Here is a 19,782-nt window from a genome sequence, read left to right as displayed (position 1 = left end):
CAGCAGGTTCCAGCTCAGACCCAGACTGAAAAGCTGAGCAGCTGGTGAACAAAAGTTTTAGCTTTTTTTTTTTTTTTTTTTTTTTAAAGAAGTCTGCAAAACTAATTTCCCTCAAAATAGGGCTCAATTTCCGTTAAAGAAAGCAGCACTTACAAATCTCAGAATTCCTGATCACCCCCTCCCTATCCCACCTCTAAGCAATGGAAAACAATTCGAACTTTCACACGGATGTAAAGGTTTATTGCGAAGCCACTATTCTACAGTACGACTTAAAAAAGAAAAGGGAGATAGACTGAAAGCCTGAGGGACTGGGCGAGGGAAAAGGTTCTGCCTTGGGAACACTTCTCAAAGATTAATCAATACTTTTGCCCTAATTCAAAACAGATGGCCGGCCTAGTTTGCTGTCCCCATTAATCCCATTAACAACTTCAAAGACCTGGTCCCCATCCTCTGGACACCAGAGACAATGAAAATAAGGAGGCGACGCTGCTGGTGGCACATTCACATTCCGGGTCCTGGGCGGGATAGGTGAGCACGGATATTCTCCTGATGCGACCTGTCCCAGGCAGGACTCGACTGTTCCTGCAGCTCATTACCGGGGCTTGCTTGCCTCGTGGAAAGGACTTTGCCCCCAGCAGACAATGTCGCCTCTCAAGTGGCAGAATCAAAGTCCAGCTGTCGCTCGCACTAATTCATTGGTGGCAAGTTTTCTAACTCATTTTCTATGATGCAAGATTAACCAGGTAGATATGAAACTCCCAATTTACCGAACTTAGGGGAGGCGGGGGCTATCAAAATGTAATATTCCTCAGTAAATGGAACCACGACCAGAGCGGGAGAGGGGCAAAGGGGTGCTATTAGCTGATTTATTTTTGACCGGAGAGGGTGGCTTTCTGGAGGTAAATGAGGGGACATGGGCTGGCTCCGAAGGGGAAAGACTGGAACTGTGCGTGCAATATACACATCTCATGTGACCGGGACGAAATCGCTTTGGAATATTCCTGACCCAGGAACAGTTCTTAGTGGACACGTGACTAGGAAATTCACCGGGACAAGGAAAGCAGGGGACAAGGCATTTGAGGTAAGCAGGGGAGAAGAGACCCCACCTGGCACCGCAGGTTACAATGCCAGAGCCTGGACATCTGCAGCTGTCCTGCCCGGTGCTACCTACCCCCCAATCCCCGCCGCCAATAGATCTCTCCTTTCGGCATTCAGAATGGCTATTTCCCGTCCGCCGGGCACTTCGGATCTGGTGTCCGAACCCATTATCAACGCACCCACAAACACCACCTGCCAAAAGTTAGGCGCGCCACTGCGCCCAGGGCACGAGGAGACGCGAAGCCAAACTAGCTTTCTTTCGTGCTCCTTAAGAGCTAGACGTAACCCTATCTTTCCCGCAGGTGACAGTGTCCAAGTGGCACTGACAAGACACCTTTACTGAGAGAGGTGAGCGGGCTGGGCACCGGGTGTGGCGCTGTGGCTGGCGTGCACCTCCGCGCGCCTCTGCCGCCCGCGCGGGGAGAGGGGAGCCGCTGCCCTCCGCGGCTCGGGGTTGGGCGCCCGGCGCGCCGCTTGCACGCCTGGCGGCCGACAGGGGCGGGCGGGCGTGGACTGGCTGAGCGAGTCCAGCGGGTTAGGAAGTGGAACTGGGAGCGCGTGGCTCAGACTGAGCGGGAGTTTTGGAGGGAGTTTGCATGTGGTCAGCGCTGGGCTCCTAAGCCAGCCCCCAGCTCACATTACACTCTATTTATAACCTCTCAGAGCCGTTTCCCCCTGAAAGCAGTTCTCTGGGACCACCTTCTTTTGGCTTCAACCTCTCCTACTCTTGACATCTGAGTAGCTCAGAGGGAAGCTCCTTCAGGTCAGAGTGTTTATATGTAAAGGAGACTGGCCACTAGGGCTCAGGACCGGGATTATCAGAGCTCTGCAGAAACGCGGGCGGCTATTGCTTTGGGAGGGGGAAAAGTCACACGGTGTCCAGTGAAAAGTGACAGAAGGTGGTGGCGTTTGGAACCGTCGTGAAGTCTTCTGCCTGGAACCCGAGACTTGCATGCTATGGAACACCCGCTCTTTGGCTGCCTGCGCAGCCCTCACGCCACCGCGCAAGGCTTGCACCCGTTCTCCCAGTCCTCTCTCGCCCTCCATGGAAGATCTGACCATATGTCCTATCCCGAGCTGTCCACTTCTTCCTCGTCTTGCATAATCGCGGGATACCCCAACGAGGAGGGCATGTTCGCCAGCCAGCATCACAGGGGCCACCACCACCACCATCACCACCATCACCACCACCACCAGCAGCAGCAGCATCAAGCTCTGCAAACCAACTGGCACCTCCCGCAGATGTCCTCGCCCCCGAGCGCGGCTCGGCACAGTCTCTGCCTCCAGCCGGACTCGGGAGGGCCCCCGGAGATGGGGAGCAGCCCGCCAGTCCTGTGTTCCAATTCTTCCAGCTTGGGCTCCAGCACCCCGACCGGGGCCGCGTGCGCGCCGGGGGACTACGGCCGCCAGGCGCTGTCACCCGCGGAGGCGGAGAAGAGAAGTGGCGGCAAGAGGAAAAGCGATAGCTCAGGTAAGGGCGCGACGGGCACCTTGGGCGAAAGGGGCGGAGAGATGTCCAGGAAGATTCCCTCTCAATAGTGAGGCAGCAGGAAAGATGGTACAGGTCTTGCCCTTTCTGGCTCCCCGCCGCTAAATTCCGTGAGGCTGCTTTGGTCCTGTTATTTGGGGACACGTGTTTCTCCGAGCGCAACACTGTAGCCAACAGCACTAAACTCTCCAAGGTTCAAAGTGGTTTACCAGAGTATTGAGAAAAGAAAAAAAAAAAAAAAAAGACAAGTGACAGTATGTGAAATCGATTGAGAAGCGTGACTTTCCCTCTGAGCGATAGTGAGAGGAGTGCAGCCTGGGATGCAGCGTCCGCTGAGCGTGCGTGCGGGTGCCGCTCCTTGACTTTTTCCCTTGCAAATTCCCGACTCTGAGTGGCTCGATTTTTCCCATCGTTAACCGGATTTCCAAATTATTGCACAATATTTGGAACTTGCAATGGAACTTGGCAGAGAGTATGAGAAAAAAAAAAAGTTTATTTATTTATTTATTTTTTATTTCTGATTTCAGAGTACTTTAAATAGCACCTATTCCAAATGGTAAAAATTTCCCTTTCTTGGGGAAGAAGACCTAATGTAGGATTTTAAAGAACGTATCAGAGTATTGTAAATAAAGCCATGCTCAGACTCTTGAGGAAAGACGAGTCTTAATAGTAATTGTATTGGTGTGGTACTAATCTTAAGAGAGAATCTGAATTTCAAAGGTGGAAAGTGATATTCTCTTCCAATTGAGAATTATCGAAGACAAGTCCTGGGAAACAAACAGCAACCCCAATAGTGCAGGTTCGCTGCATCTCTGAGGCTGGTTTTCAAGGTTGCGCGCAGGAGGCGCTCATCAACGTGGGGATCAATTGAATAGCCACGTAAAAGGGGAACCTTGCTGAACGCGGATGCTTGAAGGCACAGTCGCTAAGGAAACTGTAGCAATCCAGAGAAACTAAAGTTTTCCAGGCTACTTCCGACAAGCCCTTACCTAGGTGTATCATTATGAAATTGTCAAAAGATGCTTTACAATTAAGGGGGTTCTGAGTTTTCTTCTGCAGCTATAGCGCAACCTGAGTTCCGTCTTTTTGGAAGGTGTCATTTGTTTAATCCAGTATTTACATAGTTTTCTACCTTTGCGGAATTGATTTAACAGTCCTAGAAGGTAATTCCAGATATTGGTTTGAAGGATTGACGACATGTTGATGCTTTTTAATTCTTTAGGTACGATTCCTCATTAAATGGCAATGATTGAGCCGCACATTTCAGGTTCCTTTGCAGCAATGCTATCAGTTGTTCCTCAGCGTTAGTTATGGGAAATCTAACTTTTACTTTCCAAGGTCAAGGGTGAACTTTTAATGCTTGACTCGCAAATTAGCTTATATCTAAGAAAGTTACCAGCAGTATCACTCATATTTAATGGTTTTTACTAACCATAAGTAAAACTCTTAAGACAAAGTTGAAAGGTTAATCATAGCAAGCAATTTTCCTTCTTTATTAGAAAATAAGTCAATTTTAGAACGCAGTGATCCTTTCATAGACTCAGAATTTGATATCAATGAAACTGTTTTTGGAAAAAGATCCGAGTTCGGATTGGTCAGTGCACTTTTGCAATTATCAAGAAGCTCTTACTGTTCATTTTACTTTCTGCAATGAGAAATCTGTGTGATGGATTGTTCCTTCTGCGTCCTGAACTGCACCACTGTACCTAAGTTTCTTAGGGAAAACTGAATTTTCATATAGACACATGTTATTTTGGTTGGGAGGAAACAGAAAAAGTGGGATCTACGAACTGGTTCCCTTAAATTATTTTAATAACAACTTTCTTAAGAACATTGGTTATATCAATAGTTTTACTCTCCTTTGGTGGGACAAATTAATATAACAACAAATATAACAATTAATAATTAGAGTACTGGAAAAATAAACAAACACAAAAGTTTGCATCAGCTACATAAAATATTAAAATTACATCTTAAGTGGGAAATACAATTAGTTATCACCAAGGATAGAATCACTGGGGAGGAAGAATGAGTGTTTTCTTTGATGAGATATTTTGAAAGAAATTTTGACTAAAAGGAAACATCACAATAGTGTCTAGTTAAAAATATGTATAAAGTAAAAATATGTCTAGTTAGTGAAAATAACATTTAATTTGCAATTTCATTATTTGAGTTAATTAATATTTGTTGGATCTTTAGATAGATTTAAATTCAAGATATCTTTCTGCTGTGATGATATTACATTTGGTGTTCCATAATTTATGTTCACAGTTATTACATTTTATAGCAATATTAAGGCATCTTGATCTCACAGAAATGAAAGCAATGTAGAAATTCACTGTAATTCTGATATATTGTTACGCATAAGTCTCATTGCTTATAGCAGTTTTAATATTTCAATATTTCCACAAAACAAAATTAATTTCTGAACTCTTGAAATTTTAAAATTGTATTACAGGAAAGTTGCATCTTGTTAGTAGAGAACATTTTTATTTTGTTAGGCAGTTTGTAATTACTATATATTTATAGTTCAGAGTAAAGGTAGTACATAAATCCAGGGCAAAGTCGGAACCAAAATTTTGTATCCTTGCATCTAATACCCATATTGTATGTATGTGTATATGTGCATGACTATGTAGAATTTTAATAGAATTTTAAGCAGCAAAAAAATATTGAAAAACAACCCAAACATTAAACATGGTAATGATGCTAAAACTACAATCTGTAACATTTTTCAGCGTGCATTCAAATGCATTTTCCGCCACACACATTCACAACTCAAGAAGCTTAAGCATCTAGAAACAAATATTTATGGACTTTATGCTTCCATTATGGTTTATTGACAGTTGAAAATGACCAAGTTTAATACAAAAGCACACCGTTATTTTTTATATGTGTTAAACATTTTTGCAACTTTGAACCTGCTATGCTTTCCAGTGCTACTGGCAAAGCCAACATCTGCCACATCTTCAAAGGAACTCTTAAAAATCAAAACTTTACAACTGTACTTAAAGCAATCTATACAAAGCAGGTGATTCTGAAAAAAAGTCTATAAATAGGGTGAATTACATTACTTCAATTACATTTGATTGTTCGCCAAACAATGTAGTAATAGGTATAAAACACTCACTTTCAGTCAAAATAACCAAAATAGATTAATCAATCTAACTTTAATTTTTATGCAAGTAATATACAGTATAAACATGTAAATATTTTCCATCCAAATTAATTGAATGAATATAAGTACATAGTTTACACAAAATGAAAATTATACAAAAAAGGAAATGATTTGAGAGGTGGGTTTTACAAGGTTTTGAATCATAGTTGATTCTTGTAAAATTGCAAATATTTTATTTATAGCTACAAGATCATAAAATATTTACTGTAAAATTATGTCTGTCTATATATCTGGCTAAGCAGAATGACAAGAAAGACATTAATAAGCTGGAAACTTATTAAGCTCACCAACCCTAACTCTAGTATTATAGTGTACTTTTTCTAGATATTTCAATCATCATCTTTTCTAAAATAAAAAAACCACTTTGTTATTCATCTTTGTGTTACTGGATTATGGTTTTTCAACATTTGCTTTAGAATTTTTTAAAGTCTATTAGATCTTGATTATTATAGGATAATATGGGACAAAATAAGGTCTCAAATTTATGAAATAAAAAATACAATTTTCATTCTTTTTCTTGATATGGTAGATTAATTTTAGGTGTGAACATATTTAAATGGTGACCTGACCCCCCCACCCCCCAAAAAATCTAAGTACCATTAACCTACATGAGTGTTCTCAAATGATTACATTCAAAGGTCAAGAGCACCAATATCTTTAGAATTAAGGTGCTTTATTGTTGAAAGTCAGCAATGAATGGAAGAAAGAATGCAAATAAAAATAAAAATACTCTCAAGTTTTGTGTAAATACCTTTATTTATACTTTATTTGAAAAGGAAAAGCATTATATGCAAGGTATGGCACCTCTAAAACTTTCATTTGGGTTAAAAACCCAGTACTAAATATTTAAAATTTTAATTTTTGTGTACAGTAATTATCACTGGAAACTAATAAGTTAGCACTCTGTATGCCGATCTGAACTAAAAAATGTAAAATATATATTTTAAGCATTGCCACGTTTTCCCTCTGTGTTTAAAAACATAGACCCTGCATCACAGCGTTGGAATTTGTAGTAACTTACAATATTTGTTGTAAGACCTAAAGAGTCTAAGAAATTAATTTTAAACAAAAAAGAAATAGCAAATGGATCAACCTCTTCCCTTAGATTCAGGGAAATTTGGGAGACTAATTCCATATTTATTAGAATTATTATTTTTTTATTTGAGAAATAACCTATGGATTAATTAATAGCTGAATTATGTAGGAAATCCCCACATCTAACTCTATTTCATATACCTGGCCTGGTAATGGTGCCAATTTTATTCATTTACTATGTTAAAATATATGTGTGTTAGGCAATTTTATTCGTTTACTATATTAAAAATGGCAGCCAGAAACACAAAACAAAGATATGAAGCCTTTCAGATTTTGATTTCAAATGAGAAAAACTGACATAGTACAACAATATATTTTAGTTTTAGATCATGTTCAGCTCAATAATTCATTTCTAAAATTTCAGAGCATGTCTCTTTTCCAAGCGTTGCTATAATGATTAGAAACATCTATGAATGATAAATGCTAAGGATAGAAAACATATTAGAAAATAAAATACACACAGGAATTCCTTAATTAGTATTTGTTGAGTTAATAGCTGTGGATAATTTATCTCTGTCAAGTTTTCTGTATTTTTGCCATATTATTTTTAAAGTACTATAATATTCTGTGGAGAAAATAAATTAGCACATGAAGTGAGAGTATCAGGAGTAGCATTTTCCCCCCTTTGATTGTAATCATAAAATAAGAAGGATTAATTCCTGAGTGGCCAGTTAAATTACATTTCCTGGGTTATAGTACTGGTGACTGATTCCAGAGGTGGTGGTGTAGGGGAGGTGGGGTGGTGAAACACAACCAAGAGGAAAGTCCAAAAATCAGAAATTGAAATAGATATGATATATTTTATATTTAACATATTTAAGCAATAAAACACATTTTATTGTCACAACTTATTTCTCTATATTACGTGTTTTAGCCATTAATATGGTTTAGGTATCAATAATAAGCTTTTTGTTAAGGTTGCAAAGGAAATAAGCACTAACATTTTTCCTATTTTTTTAATGATGCTCTTATGACTATTTCTTAGAATAACTGTATTAAACTGAAACCTCCAAGTAGACATGGAGTAACACAATAAAGAAAAGTTGGTTGCAATACTCTCTACACTATTCCTAAATCATAGACATTGGTGTGGTTCAAAATCCAGCTGGAGAACACCTTGCAGAATATTTTATTTCGCTTATTGAGTAAAACAATGGTAGAAGTTATGTGGGCCTTCAATTTGCATTACCTATGTTGAGGCAGAATTACTAATAATTTAAATCTGATGATCTTTTCTCTAATGGTTTTCCACGTACATTATGAAAGTGTAGGGGATTTATTTTCACTTTAAGAAAGTTGTGCTAGATTGCATTTTTATGATACAAAATAATAATATATCTATTGATTTATTTGTGTGCATTCCTGACTGTTTTTATATTTCAGAATATTTCTATTTAAAGCCTTTAATATATTTATTACTAAATTCACAGAAAGTTACTTGGTAAGAGTATGCATTCACATGTGATTGAATGGGTCAATTATTATTTTTCCTCTATATTTGGCATTTTAAATATACAATAAAAAAGTAAGCCATTATTCATGAAACCTTCATTTATAATGTTACATTTTCCACAGCAATATAATATTTCTGAATCTATATACATTATAAATGTCTGTGAATTTGGTACTGTGTATTGGAATATTGGTTTTCATAGAACTCTGAAAATATTTTATGATGTATTCTTTGGTCGCTTACATGTGCGTATGAACAAGAATAATCAGGTAAAATCTGTATTATATGTATACGTTCATTCTTGGAAAGGGTTTGTATGAGAGAGAGGAAAATTCTTTAAAAAATAATCACTTTGCTCTCTCTATAGTACATAGATTTAAAATTAATAAATTGGAACTTTAGCTTATATGATATTACTACACTATTAAAAGTCAGCATTTTCTTAAAAGTCTAATGATTCTAAATATTTGTGTGTGTTGGTGACTTAATTCTCATATCCTTGGAGTTTTCACTTTTACTGCAAATATAACTAAGTTTGCTAGGTAATACTCATAGTGGTAAGAATGTTAGGGTTTTAATTAAAGATTTAAATTAAAAAATTATTTATCTTCAAAATTTTATAGAATAAATTCAATTCAAATGTTTCAAATGTATTTAAATATCCTGTTGGGTTTTGTTTTCTTTCTAAGATTTCTTTCTAAGATGTTATAGATAGGCTATGCTGATTGAAATTTTGAGTTTAAGATGTTTGTTTTCCATAGTTTTTAGTTTCTACTGTGTTTTAGTAGAAAGGCTAATGGCAAAAGGAAAACACGTAGAGTGCTGAATTAATGAGGACATGGCAGCTTTAAAATAATCAATTTATGTAAAGAGATACCTACACACCAGTAGATAGAATTCCAAATTTAATTACTTGATCACAGGCCACCTGAGCTAGAGCATCCACATTCAACACTGTAATATGATGTTAAATGTTCGTTCCAGTTACAAAATACAATATTAGGGTTGAAGCATACACAGCTGTATGGAGTCCAACAGGCTGAAACTGGTAATCAATGATAATCATTAAAGCCAAATATGCCAACTCCCCAGCAGGTTTTTTCCCCCTCTAACTCATTATTCTCCACATACTTCAAGAGATTTCCATTATACTACAAGAAAAAAAAGAAAAAAAAAAAAACACCAAAAAACTCCAGTTATCTTACATGACTATGGGCAAGAAAATGAGTAAGATGAAGTCATCTCTCTCTCAGGCTCTGCGGAAACCTAGAGGCGGGTCCAGCTTAGGTTGGTGGATGCCAGTAGAATTTTAAAGGCCTGGAATTTTACTCTCTGAAAATATAGGCTTAAAGCTTTGCCAGAAATGACACCCAAATAAAAACTTATTTTTGCAAAGCGATAGTTATTTGCAAATGTAGTGGTGAAATGTATTCAGTGTCTGTAGAGATGGCTTCTTATACTGTCTGGACTGTACAGTAAACTTTTGGATGATTTTTCTTAGCCTCCTGAAAAACCAGCAAGCTAAACTGAGGTGTATTCTTGTTAGTTGAAATAAAATAAAATGGGCAATGACTTATAAGATGAACAATGAATACCAAATAATTTTCACAAAAGATTGCTTTTATTTTGATAGCAAAAATGTGTAGTTCAGTAAAATGGAATTGTGCCATCAAAAATTTACTGGGAACTAAATAGATAAAATGTAGTTTTGATTTTGAAGGAAACCAGTAATTTGGCAAATGGCTTTCACATTTTAAGAGTCAACTAAAGTTAGTCCTAACTTTAGTACTAACTTGAAATTAAGTGAAATCTGTCCTTATTTAATAATTTTCAAAAGGAAAATGAGCTCACAATATGTTTACTGCTTTTCATATTTAAAGTCTCTGCAACTACAAGTGTAAACTACATTTACTTCAGAGCTTTCTTTCTTATTTGAAATATAAACGAGTCTGACTGCATTAAACTAGACAGCATCTAGATATAAACTATTGAGACAGATTGAAATGACAGGAAAGCCAGAGGTTAGGCATCCAAATCTGGGAGCCTGCTGCCGTCCACATTTCCAGGATTACCACCGTTTGCATGTCTACCTTCAAAATTCAGGGAATTATAGATATCTTTTCTTCTAGAACTACTCTTTGCTCCTGGAAATAGAGCTTTACCAAATTTATTCTTGGATACCCAGATATTTGGGAAAATAAAAAGAAGCATCAACACTATTTTTTTTTTTTTTTTTGCATATTTAGTAGTTACTTGATAAATCTTAAAGGATTTATCTTATTTCTTAATCATCCTATCAGGTAAGGAAATAGGTGGCACAGTCAAAGGGATAATTGAAGAGAGTTTGATGATTACTATTTGGTGGTAGGCAGTATGTAGGAAGCAACAGGAAATGGTGAATCACCCAGGGCCTGGCCACAACTGGAAAACATTAGTGCCCCTAAACCTGAAGGAGCTATTACAAGAATCCCGAATCCAGAGAGAGCCTGCAGGATAGAAGCCTGCTGGCAAAGTTGGCCCCTCAGATGGAGTACTGCAGCTGATATTAAATGTCACCCAGAAATCTGTTTGCATGCCTTCTAATCTCCTTGTGTTGCCTCCCATTGGTCAAATGTAATGAGAAGATGAAGCAAAGCACATGGGTCTTGGTGGATGAAATCCATCGAAGTCAACCTAAAGGAACACAGGCCATAGAGGAGAAATGACCAGAGTAGATCTAGCAGAACACATCTAACTCTGTTTCTTACTAGTTGTGATTTAACTTCTCTGTATCTTAGTTTCCTAAAAACTATACTGAATTAATAAACATAAAGCACTTAGAACAATGTCTGGCTCAGTAGGTGTTAATTGTTATTTTTTATCATATATCAATGTAGGTGCAATTAGGTTGTGTGGGTGTGCAGCATCTGAAAGTAATTTTTCTGTCTTATGTTCCTGTATGTGTGTGTGTGTGTGTGTGTGTGTGTGTGTGTGTGTGTGTTTTACTACTAATATTGCTATAGGAAATGTCACTTGCCTAAAAGATCGCTAAAGATTTAAAATAATCTGCAGCTGTCCCTCAAAATGTAAGTCGCGTGCCATTTTCCTGAAATGTAGAGTGAGTTCTAGAACAAATATGTGAGAGACTCAAGTTGACTTCCCTTAATCACCGTTGAGATTCCCGTTCTATAGCCTTTTGTGCTTGGGTATCTCCTAACCTTTCTCCAGTGTATCCTCCACTTCTCTATTAAATACCTGTTTTTCAAGAGGAATGTACAGAGGGCCATTTAGTCAAGAGGGAACAATACATAAACCAAAGAGATTTAAATATAATAGTGAAATTTCAGGTCTCTGTTTCAGCTGTTAGCTTGGCAGTTGGGCATAACATTTTTCTGCTGTGTTATAAAGCTTACTGCAGACAAAATTTACATATTGTAGCTCTTTGTTATTTTTGGTGTTCCCATTTAGAGACCCTCTGGCATATCTGCAAATACCACTAAAACTAAAAATGTATATATAAGATGCATAAAACAATTTTAATTTGGTGATAATTTTTTTCAAAGAAAATAATTTGCTGGTTTGTTTGTGTATTTATTTATATTTAATAAATTGTTGAGAATTATTGCTTAGGTTGAAGCCAGAGAAAAAGCAAAACTTGCCCGAATTCTAAGTTCTGAACGATTGGCTAGTTTCACTCTGTTTAGCTTAGTCACCTCTCCTGCACCCACAGTTCAATGTGGGGAATTCAGAAACGTATTGCTGAGAAATTTTAAATTGTTGTACATGATGGTCTGTGGCAGTTGCTTTTGAATAAAGAGTGGAATCAAATACTGTATTAAAATTCTAAAAACCAATTTAACTCTTTCACAGCTATTTAATCCTTCAAATAAGGGAAGTTCAGATAGGTATTAGACGTATCAGGATGATTACTTTGTAAGTTTTAGTCTAATCACTATGCTGCACACCTGAAACTAGTGTAATATTGTATGTCAACTGTAATTGAAAAATAAAAATATATATAAAAAAGCAACAGCTAGTGCTTCTCTGCTAGATAATGGGAGGCTGGGAGAGAATAAGGAGAAGCATATAGGAAGAACATAACATTTAATGTTCAGCAATAAAGAGCATTGACAAAAAGGTGCCAATTGTATCTTGGATTTCAGGTTTGGCTTAATTTGTTATCTGTTGTTGTTTTTTCTGTTTTTTGTTCTGATGAGTTGTAATCTATAACAGATCATTAGAATCAGAATTATCAAGACACTAGAAGAGTCCCAAGGCATCACCTAGTTCAATGAATGTGTTTCCTAGATGAGAGAAAGCACCCAGAGAAGTTAAGTAATGTCTGTCCATTCAGCCAAGTGGTGGCAGCTGAACTTCCATATCCTCACTTCAGCCTAGTGCCCTTAAAAGGAAAATCTCATAAAATATTTTTAAACCCTAAGTTTTTAGTCTTCCCAATAAAAATAAATTTCAGCATCATTTAAAATGTTGGCTACTGCTTTTGAGTGAATAAAATGCAATTTCACAAAGTGCTTTACTTGGGTGTAAACTATCTCTTTCTGAGTCTGATTTTATGTCAGATTACCTCAGTAATTTTTCTTGTTTTATGAATATGAACACTGTTATACACACTTAGCTTCAATTTTCTTACTTTCTACTGAAGTAGTTCTTGCTAAAGTTTTCTAAATTGAGCTTAACCTATCCTTTTTGTGTTCAAAGTAATGAAGAGCAACAAGTAGACATCTGGCAGCTCTCCCTTGTCTCAAGTCATTAACTATATCTCCATTCTTAGATACATATTGATCTTATTTTTTAACTTAATACAATCTTCTTGCACAAAAGATTCTCAAAAATATTTACGATCGGTCATTTTGCCTTTGCTAACCAGATATGTCTTCCCTGTTTCTCCTGCTCTCCTGCCCACACCAATCTTCCCCACAATGTGTAAACACCAGACCCATCTATTCCTCCCCAGTACAATGAACCATATAACCTCTGGAACACTGACTCTCATGCTAATTCCACATCATTAGTTCTTACTAATCCCTCAAAACACAAAATTAAACATGAAAAATATAGTTCACTCTTCCAATATTTTTTTTCCTTTTTGTCTAAACATAACTTTATTTCCAAAATAATAATCATAAATAATTTGTCTTTTACATAATTTTAAATTACACTCAAAATGCCTTCACATTATTGGTCTCAATTGATTATTTCTTCTTTTCCACTAGATTTATATTCAAGATTCAGCCATGCTGCTTCTTTCTATACAGCTCAGCCCAAATCCATTCCATTCAACATCCTTCTATATTTCCTATTCCTACTTTGATGTCTCTTATACTTAATTTAGATTTCTCCCCAGGACTCCTGATGTATATGTCTTCAAAGTATCTTTATCTCTTTTCAAATGGAATCCTATGTTGAACATAAGATAATATTTTTTGCTATTGTTCATCAATGATATGCCACTAGATTTTACTTGTACTGATTTTTTTGTCCAAATAAATTTGGTTTAACACCAGATACATACATATATATCTCCAGGTATACGTATTCCAGATATATGTATATCCAGATATACGTATATAATGTATAATTAAATATAATATGTATTATGTAATACAATGTAATTAAATATATACTGTAATCTCATATATATTATGTACATGATCAGATAGATAAAAAGATATATTTAGACTAGAGCAATGCTTTCCTGGCGAAGGGTTTTTTCATTTAGTTTATGGAACACAATACTAAATCTTAGTTTAAAACAGTGTTCTTATACTTTTTGATGTGGGTACCTAACTAATATATAGTCATAGCTGCATTCAAGGAATTTTCCACAAGATTTTCTGCATCTCCCATTTAGTCAAGAATCCCTAGTGATGTGACACATATTACTTACTATCTAATTTCCTAGCCCTAATAAAAATTTAGGGCTATATATAAATAGGCTTCCATCTACAATCTCCCAACTCAATCATTGAAAGGCTTAGTTGACCAGCTGGGTCAGTTTTGTTGACACTGGTTTTGCTTTCACTTTAACCAGTGTGACTTCAATAAACTTATTTATGTCTCTCCCTTTGTAAAAAACTTTTTATTTTGAGAAAACTGTAAATTCATATGAGTTTGTAAAAAATAACATAGAGAGATCCTATATATTCCTCACCCAGTTTCCTCCAATGGTAATATCTTTCATATTCATAGTACAATAACATAACCAGGAAACTGATATTGATACAATCTAGAAAACTGATAATGATACAATCCACGAACTTTATTCAGAATTCACTAGTTTCACAGGCACCCACGTGTGTGTATGTGTGTGTATTTAGCTCTATGCTACCTGTCGGATATATTTTGTATTTTGATCCCATAACCTGTAATTTTTTTTCTAATATATATTCATTATTTTCATTAAAATCTGGCTATTGACACATTCTCCGGTCAATACCAGCCTACACTAATCATTGCACTTCCCTTACCAAATATATGTGTATATACTGCACAATAATACACTTAAATTTTGCCTCATGGTTCTTTGCTGTTCTTATTTCACATGTCTCTAGGTTTTGGTTTGAATTACATACACTACCACATGAAAAGTCTTCTTTTTATTTTAGTATGGTATCCAGGATCGTGTTAGGTGCACAAGAGTGCTGGGTAAATCCTATTTGTGGCATAGAAAAAATGCTTCACTAATGATGAATGAGTTATCTGTGTCAGGGTTTTTCTGAAACTCTTGGTTCCAGGCTTCTAGTAGGGCAAATTCAGAACATTCTTGGGCAACTCTTAGGAGAGTTTAATGAATATCCAACTTAGGTAATTACCTGTGTTTGTTTCTGAGTTATTTTTATGGATGCTTTCTAAAGTGATAAACCTGTGATTCTGTGGTATATATTTACTATTTATGAATAAATCTGGACAAAAGTAAATACGCATTTATTAAAAATATCATAAATCAGCAAGAAAGTCTACATTTTAAAAGGTAAGGTGTCTGTTTTTTCAACAATTTAGTGATTGTTAAACCCAACTAATGCCTGGAAATGCCTCATTCCATTATTTTTGGCTCAGAAATGAGATTCCATAAATATTCTGTGGAGTTATCCTATGCATTGTTGAGCTTTTGCACATTACAAAGAGTCAGTAATGGTAGTATTTAAAATGCCTGTCTAACAAAACCAAAAAATCAAATTGAACTTGAAATCACTGGGCAATTGGGAAAATATAGAGTATTAATCAATTGGCATTGTACTATCGAATAGTGGCACAAATAGTAGATGATTTGAAAATAAAAATAGATTATTTTCAAAACTTTCAAGTAGATGATTTTTTTAAAAGAGAAATCCCTTTAATGAGGACATTGATACCATGATAACTGATTCAACCCATGAGACTGTGTCTGTATCATTTTGCTTTGAGTAGAAGTGGTTAGCCATATTCAAACAATGGTATGTGATTAGACAATGTGGATCTGAGACACTGACCAGTAACCACATATGAGGGAGCCTGGCTAGTAAGGAAATAGCAATGATAGTGAGGGGTGCACAAGCTAAAAAAGTCATTCCCTTTTGGTTCCGAGCTTAGTTACACATCACATAAATTGTCTGATGCAAGGAAAATTTGCAATAAGCCTACCTGTGCAAGTGAGTTAGAATTTATTTCTGTAAAGAGTTAAAATGAATTCTTATTGCAATACATTTTGACAAGTTTTAAAAATTCTGTTATCCATGACTCTGATACTGATTCTATTTTAACAATTCCTTCAATTCACAGAGAAAAGCAACTTTCTGACACTCCATGCTTCTGGCCTTTTTCATTAATGTGGCATCATAAGGTTACTTTATTCAGACCAGTAACTCTCGATACTGTTGTTACGTTGGAACAATCTGGGCACTCTTTAACAATACCAATGAGTTACAGATTATGATTAAATTATTCTAGAGTAGAGCTGGAGTTTTTAAGATTTTATAATAGAACATTATAGTATTAAAAGGATAGAGAAAATAGTATAATGAACCCTCATGTGCCCATTATGTTCAATATTTGTTAACTCGTGGTCAATCTTAACTCATTATACCATCTTTCTCTTCCCTCACTTTGTCCCAATTATTTGAAAACAAATCTCAAATATCTTATCATTTTATCTGGACATTGGTATTTTTTAAAAGCACCCAAGTGATTCTAAGTACAAGATTGAGAACTATCAGTTTAGAAAATTCTTGTACTTGGTTGAAACATTCTAAGAAGCAGGGACTCTATATTCTAAACAACTTCACCCTTTTCTTCACATAGAGAGAAATGTCACAATAAAAAATTACTGATTTACTAGAAATGGCCATTTGTATGTCTGTGTTTATCCCTGAGACCCATTATCCTTTCCTGTGCTGTATAGTACCATAGCCGTTAGCCACAGAGTTCATTTTAACTAAAATTTAAAAATCAGGTTTTCAATATCACTAACCACGTTCCAACTACTCTGTAGTCATATGTAGCCACTTGCTATAGTAAACATGGCAGATATAGAACATTTCCATGTGTTAGAAAGTACCATTGAACAGAGCTTCTACATAAAAGGACAAAGTTTCTTAGTCTTCTCCTACTAAAGAGTCATCAAGGATGGGAACCTCCTTGATTGGAGAAAGAGATTAGGAGAATTAAATACCACATGAAGCCAGGAACAGTTACAAATATAACCATAACAGTTGAAGCATATCTGAAAGTAAGAAGCTTTATTTTGCTAAAACTTTTTGGATAAATGTTTGGTTTACTCAACCAAATAGTCACTTAAGTAAAGCACATTCATGGTTTTGAAGAGGCCAAAGTGTATCCTCAAATAATTATTATAAATCTGATATTTGGGCAGTTATCAAAAAGCAAAATCAGAGATATTGAATTATAAATAAAAATTAAAATGAAGTAAAACACAACATAACAGTGGGTACAAATGTAAAAAAAAAAAGTAGAATTTTGGAAGTGGGAAGGCAAACAATGAAAGCATATTAAAAAATGTAAGGTCAACTAGGGAGATTCTTCCAGGCCTCTTGAGGAATAAGGAGGAGATCATTTTTCTGGGAAAGGATGGGGAAGATGCCAGGAATTAGTCTAGATTTTCCAGGGGGAAAGTATGAAAACGTAATAAAATTGGACAGTGGCAATTAATGATTTCATATATATATATATATATATATATATATATATATATATATATATATATACTTTTTTTTTTTTTTTTTAAAGCCTCTTAAAATATTTGGTTTTTTTAAACTCCCTGGTTTGAAGTCCAGAATTGCAAATAAGGTAGTTGACAAACAGAAGAGTCTACTAGGGAAGATTTTTAACTAAGAAGAAAATGAGGATGAAGTATTCATCTTGGCATTAGAAAAGAAGAAATTCATAGAAGAGTGACATATAGGGAGTCTTACGTATGTACTATGAAACATCTGGGCCGGTTTGGCCGTCACCATGCATTACCCAGTTAAGCTGACACAACCACAGTTTTGATTACGTGGGAAGCAGGAGGACTATTCACCAGTGGGTTCATTTTTAGTAGAGATTAACTGGTAATTCATTGATGATTGAACTGCTGGTAATTAACGGGAGAAAAGGCAATATTAACACTGCATATGAAGTTAAGCAAAGATACCACTGGATACATGTGTGTTGGAATTTATGAGTTGAGAGCATACATTAAAGTGTGAAAATGTAGAAAAATGTTAATGATTTCATTCAGGCTATTTTAGAACTACCACTAAAAAACAAATAAATATATTATAGCACTGGATTAGGCCTGTGCAAGTGTCCAGGCATGTCTTATTCTTTTTCAGAGGTTTTAGAACAGAAGCCGGCCAGCCCAAATAAAATTTGCAATAAAGTTTTATCGGCAGTGTAGAAGAAGAGTGAGGAAAACATTTCAGTAGTTTTCAGTAAGTAAAGTTGATGATCTGCTTTTCTATTGAAAATTTGCTCAAAAGGCATTGGTGGCCATTGGTGTGTAAATGTGTGGATGTGGTAATCTATGTTATTCATTTTTTTAAAACTTTAGATGAAGAAATCTTTGTTTTTCTCAATTTAAAAAAAAGTGTGCTTTTTTCATGGACAGAAAGTAGAGACAAGATCTTATGTATTTATTTTACAGGAACCACTTAGAAGAAATAGTCTGCATATGCAAGGTATCTCTTAAAAAAAGCATCACTAATTAAAGTATGTTCATTAAATAAAGTGGTTAAATGCATGTTAGTACACATGTGACTTCCATATTGAATAGTTTTAACCTGAAAACTCAGGAATTGAGAAAACCAAACTAAACCAATAGGAAATTTAAATACGTTATTCAAAGTGAATAGAATAAAGTGGATCCATAATTTATCTGTGTCGTAAGGAGGTGCTGAATTAGGGAGAGGCTGCTTAACACAAGAGTCATAGGCCGAATATTATTAAGAGCTTTTCTTCATTAGGTAGTTGTACTATTCTCAGGGCAGATATAAATATTCTCGCACATTTTCTCTAAACTTTCTCTCTCTCTCTCTCTCTCTCTCTCTCTCTCTCTATATATATATATATATATACATATATATATATATATGTATATATATATATATACACACATATATGTGTATACATATATATATACATATATATGTGTATACATATATATATGTATACATATATACATACATACATATAATCTTTCTCATCTTACATTTTCTAATAGATTTACACTTCGTTTTGAATCACCTATTTATCTTAGGAAATAGCCTTAGTATTTTAGATCAAGTTGAATTCCTTAGAAACACGTAGTTCAGAGAAGAACTATTTAGATAAATGGTAATTAGTGTCAAATTGCAGCCTATCCTTCCCCTGTTCCTGGGCATACACACCAATGCAATAGTATTTCAATGGTATTATAATTCACAAGCTCAGACATAATTCACTGAATGCCTACTATGTGCCAGGGACTTGGTTCTGTGCTGCGAGTACTCTAAGATGAACAGAATACCCTGGAATTTCTGGAAAGGTCCACACCACAGTGGCAAAGACAAAGATGGAAGCAACTGGATGTAACAGTATGATAGAGGATATAATAATGTAGCAAAGGTGATGAATATATACAGAGAAATCCAGGAAAGTTTCAGAAATGATGACACCTGACTCAATTTCTCTCATTTCTTACTTTCCATTCCTAAAGTCATGCATTCATGAAAATCTGTTAGACTGTGACTTGGATCAAATCAACTTTGGAAAAAAAAAAAAGGATCCTTGTTGATATGAAATACGGGGGGGGGGCGGTTCCCAGAATCGTGCACAACATTTGTTTCTAGGGCATTCTTGTTCAGATCCTCAGCTTTTATGATTTAAGCATTCCTTTGTCTTATGCACCAGCGTTTGTGGGCAGTAATTGATCGTAGGTGGCTAAACTTTGTGATTCAAAAATTTTATTCCCAGGACGTCCTATGATAAAAATAGACGGAAAGGTAAGAGATTTTG

General features: G+C 35.7%; 1 protein-coding gene across 1 annotated transcript in view; it reads left to right on the top strand.

The window, feature by feature from the left end:
• The first annotated feature begins 1,032 nt into the window (after nucleotides 1-1,032).
• The window catches only part of MEOX2 (mesenchyme homeobox 2), a 65,243-nt gene continuing 46,493 nt past the window's right edge, over nucleotides 1,033-19,782 (top strand). The window contains exon 1 of the mRNA XM_019727117.2: nucleotides 1,033-2,569. Within this exon, the coding sequence (XP_019582676.1) occupies nucleotides 2,056-2,569 (514 nt within the window). The 5' untranslated portion in view covers nucleotides 1,033-2,055. The remainder of the gene's footprint in view (nucleotides 2,570-19,782) is intronic.

The sequence above is a fragment of the Rhinolophus sinicus genome, linkage group LG09 (genome assembly GCF_036562045.2).
Source record: "Rhinolophus sinicus isolate RSC01 linkage group LG09, ASM3656204v1, whole genome shotgun sequence".
NCBI classification, from domain to species: domain Eukaryota; kingdom Metazoa; phylum Chordata; class Mammalia; order Chiroptera; family Rhinolophidae; genus Rhinolophus; species Rhinolophus sinicus.
The sequence above is the reverse complement of the archived record's forward strand: the minus strand, read 5'-3'. Positions and strand labels throughout refer to the sequence as shown.